At 35.3% G+C, this 9,011-nt stretch overlaps 1 protein-coding gene across 1 annotated transcript; it reads left to right on the top strand.

Moving 5' to 3' along the window:
* On the top strand, window positions 1-4,063 carry Vps28 (vacuolar protein sorting 28). The gene is made up of 5 exons (XM_066737699.1): window positions 1-160; window positions 256-1,267; window positions 1,336-1,578; window positions 2,485-2,710; window positions 2,777-4,063. Exons 1-5 carry the CDS (start codon window positions 136-138, stop codon window positions 3,194-3,196), a joined length of 1,926 nt encoding a protein of 641 aa, XP_066593796.1. The 5' UTR covers window positions 1-135; the 3' UTR covers window positions 3,197-4,063.
* Window positions 4,064-9,011: the final 4,948 nt, after the last annotated feature.

The raw sequence follows: 9,011 nt of genomic DNA, 5'->3' as shown, positions 1-9,011 counted from the left end.
TATGTTCTTCCTTATTTTAACAATGTAGAGCGTAGCAATTTTTTCGAGGACTATTTGTTAGAAGCGAATGCAAGTTTTTTAATACAATTTAATAAATGTCAAATACAAACAAAACAGAAACTTTCAATTTAACCCATGCATCATGCGGAAAAAAACCAAGGTATGTAAAGAGGTTATATTTTGAGGAGGATTGTCAAAAAGTATCTGGGATCGATCCAAGTATTGAAGTAAATGACAACAATTCTACTGTTGAAGGAACTACTAGTAAGACAAGTAGAGATGATTATGTTAGACAGTGGGTGGAAACTCACGAAAATGTACGTGAAAATAAGATCTGTTTTTCTAACGCGTCACGATCACCTGTTTTCCGTACAGTGTCCCAGAAACGATTGCAAAGATCCCCTGAAATTGGGAACCGTAGGAAACGGGCTAAGAGAAAAAATATTGCAAATAAGAAAATTTTAGCTGACAGAGGGCTTAATGACAGTAATTACTGCAGCCCTACTGTAAGTAGTTCCTCGACAACATCCAGTATTCATAAGCAAGATTATGAAAATTCACAGGAGAGATGCAATGATAATGTTTTAGACTCAAATATACTTAAATCTCCAATTATTGGCAAAACTTCTTACACTCAGCGGCGTAAGAAAAGACCACGATGTAAAAATTTATTAGACAATGGAAATATTGATAAAAATATGAATAAACTAAGAAGTAGTGATATAAAAGGCACAAAGTATGCTGTTGATGAGCATATTAATTTCACCCCTGCAAATAATTCAAAGATAGATGAAAAGTACGTGGAAAATATAAATCTAAATAATTCCACGAATAGTTTCAAAATATCCTCCTCTACTCCTAAGAAAAATGCTGATGAGCAAATAAAGAACAACATTACAAAGGCTAGTCCTTCGACAGACTTATTATTAAGTCAAACTTCAAGCTTGATAATAGGGGAAAAAAATGTTATTTCAATAGAGGTTGACAATATTAGCTTGAATACTAATTCTACTATACAATTCATAGATGATGTTGACACTCAAGATATGATATTAATGATAAGAGAACCATCAAAGATAGATTCAAATGAAACTACGAGAAATTCTCAACAAATTTCACAATTGTCATCATCCATTAATGAAAGCACAAAGAAGTTAACACCAGCTGAAGATTCCATTGTATTAGATATCTCCCCACCACGAACTACCAAAACTTCGATATATCCAAATTTATTAAATTCTGGAAAGAAGAGAAAAAGACCTAAAAGGTATGTACACTTATATGCATTTTGGAATAATGTTTCCAGAAAATTAATGAATACAAATCTATTTATAGGGGAAGTTTGAGAGCCAAGCTGCAATCTCTGATTAAAGGAAAAATATCTCATATCAGATTGTGGCGTCACCGAATGAAACAAGCAGAGGTAGAAAATACTTGTGTGCAGTCAGCAACATTGAAAGTTTTAAAGTTTTTATCAGCTTTTAATAGATATTTTCTAGAGGGTACTGTGATAGAAGATAATTTTAATTTAATAAATAAAAGTAATGTTACAATTATGGTAGTACCAGAGGTAGCTGGACAGATTGAGCTAAAATATGAAAGTACTATAAAGATATATCCACCATGGGATAAAGTTCATGAAATGGCAAATATATTAAATGTAACATATTTAAAAATAATCTCAGTTAATTACAATACTCTTTTGAAGCAGAATGAAGTACAGAATATCACAGGTTTTATGAAAGTTATTCAAGAGTTTTCGTGTCCTTGTATTGAAGCTGGAAAACTTTATCCAAACTGTTTTAAGTCAAAAAATATGAAACTTAATGTAATGGAACAAATATTTAATTCTAATTAATATAAAAAAAATTGTATAGTTTTAATACTCTGTTGTATCTTTTTGTTAAAATTTTATACTTAAAGTCAATAAATATTGCCACGTTAGAAATGAAAATATCTCGTTTTCATTTAGCTTTAAAAAATAGCTGGATTTCTGGATAATGGTGTAAAAATGTAAAGTGTGATTATCTTCGAAGCTACGAAGCTAGTTGCTTTTCTTACCACTAGATGTGGCTAAAGTAGTTTCATATGGCTCTTCATCGTCTTTATCCATCAATTCACCATACAAAAAAGTTGTCAACACAATCATCATTGGCTAGATAATCATCTTTTATTTTTCATTATTATTGTGTAGTATAAATAATGAATGAGGGGATAATCGGTAATAATTAACATCCTATTTTTCCGAGTCCTTAAATAAATCGTGTTCTTGATAACGCGATCTTTAAATTCGATTTGACAGTTTGATGATGTCATTGTCCTAATTAAAAGCGAATTATACATTACAAAGGTACATGTGAATCATAGAACTTAATTTTTAAAACAGTAAATTAAGCAGAAATAATTTCATAGAAGTACATAACCTCTAGAAGTTTATATTATTTTTCAGAATTTTTTATATTTTACAACATAACCTTTAAATAATTGTATAATGTCAATAACACAAGATCGACCTGAATTATATGAAGAAGTAAAATTGTACAAAAATGCAAGGGAAAGAGAGAAACACGATAACCAAGCAGATTTATATGCTGTGGTAAATACTCTTCAGCATTTGGAAAAAGCATATATAAGAGACTGTGTAACGCCTAAAGAATACACAGCTGCCTGCAGCAAATTATTGGTTCAGTATAGAGCAGCTTTTAAACAGGTTTGTAATTTAAAACAGAAACTTTCAAATAATTTGTTAATGTTAACTCTGTCCTGTCGTATTAAGGTACAGAGTGATCAATTCCCAACAATAGATGCATTTGCAAGAGCTTTTCGATTGGATTGTCCAGCAGCCTTGGAAAGAATAAAGGAGGATCGACCAATCACAATAAAAGATGATAAAGGCAATACTTCAAAATGTATAGCAGATATTGTTTCGTTATTCATTACTTTAATGGATAAGCTTCGCTTAGAAATTAAAGCTATGGATCAGCTACATCCTGATTTAAGAGATCTCATGGATACCATGAACAGATTAAGCATCCTGCCAAGTGACTTTGATGGCAAACAAAAAGTCAATGAATGGCTACAGACTTTAAATAATATGTCTGCATCTGACGAGCTTTCCGATAATCAAGTTAGGCAATTGATATTTGACCTTGAAACCTCCTACAACGAATTCAATAAAATACTTCACAACTCTTAATTGAATGAAATTAAACAACAAAGCTTGTTTATAATAACTATTGCATAATATTGATAGTGCAGGAATGACATAAGAATAATCACAATATAATATAATGTTACATCTATTTTGCAAATTCATGGTTCCTCGAGAATCGTAGCTTAAATAATTTTTTTAATATTCCTCCACGGTTGTCTAGAAGCAGTGCTATGCTAGGTCCACTTACATAGAATATAAGAAACAAATATATATATATAAACATATACTGTAGCTATGCACAGAGCTAAATATTTTCTATAAGATTCTTTGTATATTGTATAAAACTAAAAAGTATTGAGTGTAAACACACACACATTACATAAATTAAACAAATATTTCGTTTTAATGATATAAGTGACTGTCAACTATACAATAATTGTAGAAGTAATTTAAGTAACGTTTATTAAACGTAAATTTTCTTTCGTTTGATTGAACAGTGTAATAGGTTGTTGGTTCAGCATTATGAGAATTTTTAAAAGAAATGTTACAGCTTCTGGATAGTTACCGATCGAGCAATCTTCTACCTTCGGTGGTACGACGAGCCTTTGATATGCCAAGAGTGGACTTTTCAAACTGGTATTTGCGCGGGAAATGCAAATGAGTTAACTGCACAAGTACAATAACGACTGGAGCTATTGACCAAACTGAGCTAAACTAACATTCGAAGTTGCCGGATATGCGAATTTGCATGTAGCAGACACGCCTTTTACGGATAAAGGGGCGTGTAAAAGACGAAACTATAAAGTTTTGGGAGTTGTAGAACATTTGAAACAGTCTCATACACTCCGCTATTATTCAATGTACAACACAATTGTCAGTAAGGCGATTAAAATTGATTTTTTCTCATTACTTCAGTGTTTTTCTTGCTTCTTTAATTGTTAAACATATATGTGTAATTAAAAAGATTACATTACGCACAACGCCAAATGCATTGTCAAAACATCTCAGAGACTTATATTTATAGTATCTTTTATTATAGGGAAAGCTGACCGTGAAATAGACTGCATGTCGTTTCCATAAATTTTATCTACATATTCAAAGAAAGAAATTGAGAAATCCAGACAGTGAGCTTCTACCTATAATGGACCGAATTTGCTATTGGCATTGAGCCACGACTGCTTGGTATCTGCTTTTAAGTCCCTTTCATCTTTTGAAACATTTTCTCCATTATCATAATGATATTTTTTTATCTTTTTAAAGTTTGCAAGCTTCTAATATTTAAAGTTTCGAGAATGAAGCATCTCGAACCACAATTGTTTGAGGTAAATTTGATAAATAAGATTAAGGGAAGCGATTGGCACAAATTCATCGGAAACTTGTGAACAAAGTAGTAAAATTTGTGTGTGTGTGTGTGTTATGAAGTTAAATGGGCAATGAGAGAACGAGAAGTTGAAGCAAATAAACGATGAGAATAGTTTTGGCCAATTATAGTATAGATAATGTGAATACAACTGAATAGCAAAATCGATTGAGAGACGAAATCTGCTGACTATCCAACTCTGTAATAGATTAGTACAGCTAAAATCAAAGTTTATGATGTTCGAGTCAGGAAGTGTAAGCTCTCGGTATAATATTAGAGTTGGATTACTAAATTAAATCTCACAAGTAAGCGTATAATTAGGCACAAGACGAGCTTTAATTTTATATCAAGTAAATAGGCTTAGGAAAATTTTCTCAAAGCTTTATTTCAAAAAGCAAAAATGATAAATCAAGTGGCATACGAGCTTAAAGCGAACGTGTCGAGGGAGCTTGCACGAACGTGACAGGCAAAAAAGCTTCAAGGGTCGTGGCTTGTTCGACGAACGAATAAAACTGCGAGGAAGAAAAATTGTACCTTCCATTCTCAAGTTGGCTTTGGCACGCAAGCTTTTTCTAAATGCTCGGCTGCGTGACTGATGAGTTTTCAATAGACTTTAGCTATGAGAACTTCCATAAATTCCCATTGTCGTATCAATTTTTCATTTAATCAACTCGGATCTGTAGCTTTGTACAACAGTTTTTTTTATTCAAAATGTTAAATATTTATTATATTTATCGCGATCGGCGAAGCATTGATATTAAATATAATATTTGTTCATTATTTGTGCAAGAGAGGGAGGGCGGGGGGGGGGGGGGGTAGCAATTTCAATATCCATTTCCACAGTTTTCTCGCTGACGAGGTTTCAACTAGCATCAGTAGTAGTATTTTAGAGTCGAAAGCATTCGTGTAATCTGATTTATCGCTACGAGCGGCGGCCAGTTTATGAAGCTGCAGCTGCTTTATAAGCGTCAGGGTTCAAGCCCGTCCCTTTCCCCCATTGGTCAACCACCGAGCTTTCTCGCTGCAAAAGCTTGCAACTGCTGCCTCGATATCCTGGCCGTTCTAGGAATTCGCTATTATTATTGCTCGGTGAAAATTAATTCCAGAGCGACTAGGAAGCGATTCAACCAATCGCTATTTGCTAATTAAGCCGGTTACGGTAAACTCTGGCTAGATTCTCCATTGTAAAATGTTACGTCTACTCTGCAGTTATTAACACTCTTTAGCCATTCACCATCGTGACTGGCTAAACTCTGCACTGGACGATTAAGTTTACTCGCTCTATGCATATATATATATATATATATATATATAACTCGACGTAGAGTCGGATGGAAAGAAAATTCTTGCTCGCATATGAGAAGCCATTCGACTATATTTTGGGCATTAAGTGAGAAATAAGGGTGAGCGGTTAATTTATGAAACGATTAAAGAAAATAGCCGGGTGGTACAGGTATAAATGTAAATTTCTGGGAATAGCAGTGGAGCAGTTGGGTTAAACGATAATGGTCAAAGGCGTTTGGGGGCTTGATAAGGAAGGCTCGGAGCTACATTGGGTGGGGATGGAAATCTCGAGGGGGTTGTCGTCCTCGGATCACGGAGGGTCATTATCAATCGCGTTACCACGGAATTTGCGTTGCCGCGCTATGCATTCTGCAGAATCTTGGACGATTTCGATCGGCTGGCGCGCGCACGTAGATCCAATATGCGAGCGAGCAACGTGCCATCCAACTTATATTTTCCGCATCCGCCACAACTTCCTCGGCCTCCGAATGATTTCGATACGCGAGTCGAATACAACCAACCAACCCCTCCCCTGTCCCCCTCTTCTCTTCCTTTCACCCCTTGCCACCAGCACGACCCATTTTTCCATATTCCGCGATTCATTCAAATTTATTCCAGACAGTATCGACCAATCAATCATCCGAATTAACGTTCGGATTCTCTCCGGTTCTTCCTTCGCTATTATATATATATATATATATATATAACAGAAATATTAGAAAATATAAGCAGCTCGTTTTTTCAAAATTTCAGCTCGTTTCAAAAGAATTATGGTGCGAAGGGGAAGCGTGATGATACAGCTTGAAAAGGACGAGAAAGGGGAGGGGGAGGAGGTAGTTATTTAATTACGAAGCCAGTGGCTTGGTTTCCGCAAAGAAAGGCCGTTATGCTTTACTCCGGAGACTCCGTTCTTGGTTTTGCGGTGAAAGACGAGAATCCAGGCTCTGTCTACAGTTGCGCACCACTTTCCCGGCTTCCATTGCTGCAAGAAGAGAGCGAGACAAAGACGAAGCAACGATGGTAACTCGAGGATCCTTATTCGCTTCTTCGCCTGTCATCTACCGGTTTGACGACCAGAAGGGGTGTGTGTGTGTGCGTATATATGTACGTGCGACGAGATTCGTCCTCTATATATATATGTATATATTTTCCCCCTGATATCCGTAAACACTAAACCTGCACAGATTATACTCTCAATGTCAAATTAAAAATTTGCTCCCCCTTTTTTACACCCGTTTAAGCTTCGAGATTCCGTAAGTTCGCGGTGAATTTTTGCACGCGAATCTACAGCGAATATTTTAATCGACGGCGAGCGAAATGTATTTAAGATATCGCGGGTGATGAAACATTGAGCTCGCGAAGGAGTGATCAGTTTTATTTGATAAAGCAACGCTATAATCCGATGCATTTACGGCTCGATTTCAAAATGTGTGAAATCGAATAGCGGAAACTATCGGCAGGGGATGAAACTTCTCGTCAGCCAGTCGAGTGTTTGAAATTCGCGATTCAAATTTCATTAAAGCGTCCATCGCCGAGGCGCTCTAATTGCCCAGATAATTCCCTCATTTATTTGAAACCCAATATGTTCTAGCCTGTCACGTCTCGCCGGTCCTGCTGGATACCCAATTCCCTAAATCTACAGCCCTTTTATCCAATTCTAGTCAACCATTGAAATTCGTCCTAAATTAACAGAGTTTCCTAGATAAAATTTGCATCTTCTTTTCCTTGTTTACAGAATCCACCGTAGCGTAGGAAAATAACTTACTTATCTCTCTCTCTCTCTCTCTCTCCCTGTAACAATAAGAGATATGAATTTTTTTACAGGACCTTTTTGAAGCTCCCACTTATTTGCATTCTGAGAGGTCTTCAGCCAAAAAATGATAGGGTAAACCGGGACTATGTTTGGTCCTCAGGGTAAATTGGGACCACTATTTTACTCCTGAATGTAAATAGATATATAAACATGCCTTTACGTCCTTGAAATTAACATTGGATTAAACCCATACCACTGTGCACAGTCTCGTTACATCAATTGCCGAGAGATAATAAGCATTTGTAATATTTGATAATACGTGAATAAAATTTTTATTCTATTTTATTTCTGGTCCAGAGATCATATTTGTACAAGCTGTAATATAAAGAGATTTATTATTGTTTATATTTAATAAATTTAATGTTATTTACAAAGTTTCAAATTTTCTTCAATTTTCAAGTATACATATTAACATAAAATCATGTGCATATTATAATAAATATATAGACATAAGCGTTGAGACGCATGACATAACTTGCCCGTGTTCACCGTAAAATCATCTATTATTCGGAACATATATCAGTTTCATTATTATCTACATATTTTAGAGTGGATATATATGATTTAACCGCTTTCAAAATTAATTACATTTTAAAGGCACGCCACTCGCGCTTACATTATATAAATTTTAACGTTGTGCTAATTATCAATTACAGCATGAATTTTATTCTATTTCCTATGTTAATATATTTCTTTCATTCAAAATATTTTCTAACGCTATAAACTCGTTCTTATTAATTATCCCAACTATGCGTTGGTGCACACTGTAAACAATTCTCTTATCAATTATCAGTTTATAAACAACTATATAGCCTGTGGATTATTTCGTTAATATTCTTCATTGATCCCGCGAATACCAATGACGAATAATTTAATCAAGAGTTTTGCTATACTTCTCGAGGAAGAAAATTAGTCGTACCCTCACGATCGATTAAGCTGTATGCGATTTAAGAGGGATTAGAATTTGTTGGCGCGTTGAGTGATTAAATAGTATACACCGTATCGACGTTTACTAGTGACGTTGGAGCTAGCAAATAGTTAAGGGATTATATCGGCTAATCCGCTGTTTGCTGGAAAGCACCGGACGCCACGCCGGCGAAAAGCTGCCTATAATCCCTGACTCGATCTCAGATTAAATTTCACGCATGTGCGAATCGCAGTTTCTGCTGACGAGCCACAAAAACCTGCATCGAGCGCAAGACGCTTCTCGCACAATTTTCTCCCGTCATCCCCTTTTCATATTCACCCGCCAAATTCAGTAACAGCTTCCGGTTTAACGGCACACTATATATATACATATGTATATTTCTCAAACACTACTCGGCCAAACTCACTGAAAAATTCAATCTCCGAATTATTAATCGTGTAAATTGATAGAATATGTGCGGAATATATGGCAG

This window comes from Prorops nasuta, unplaced genomic scaffold (assembly GCF_024137725.1).
Source record: "Prorops nasuta isolate Cenicafe-Biocafe unplaced genomic scaffold, Cenicafe_Pnas_1.2 PNAS00018, whole genome shotgun sequence".
NCBI classification, from domain to species: domain Eukaryota; kingdom Metazoa; phylum Arthropoda; class Insecta; order Hymenoptera; family Bethylidae; genus Prorops; species Prorops nasuta.
This window is presented reverse-complemented; position numbering and strand designations above follow the sequence as displayed.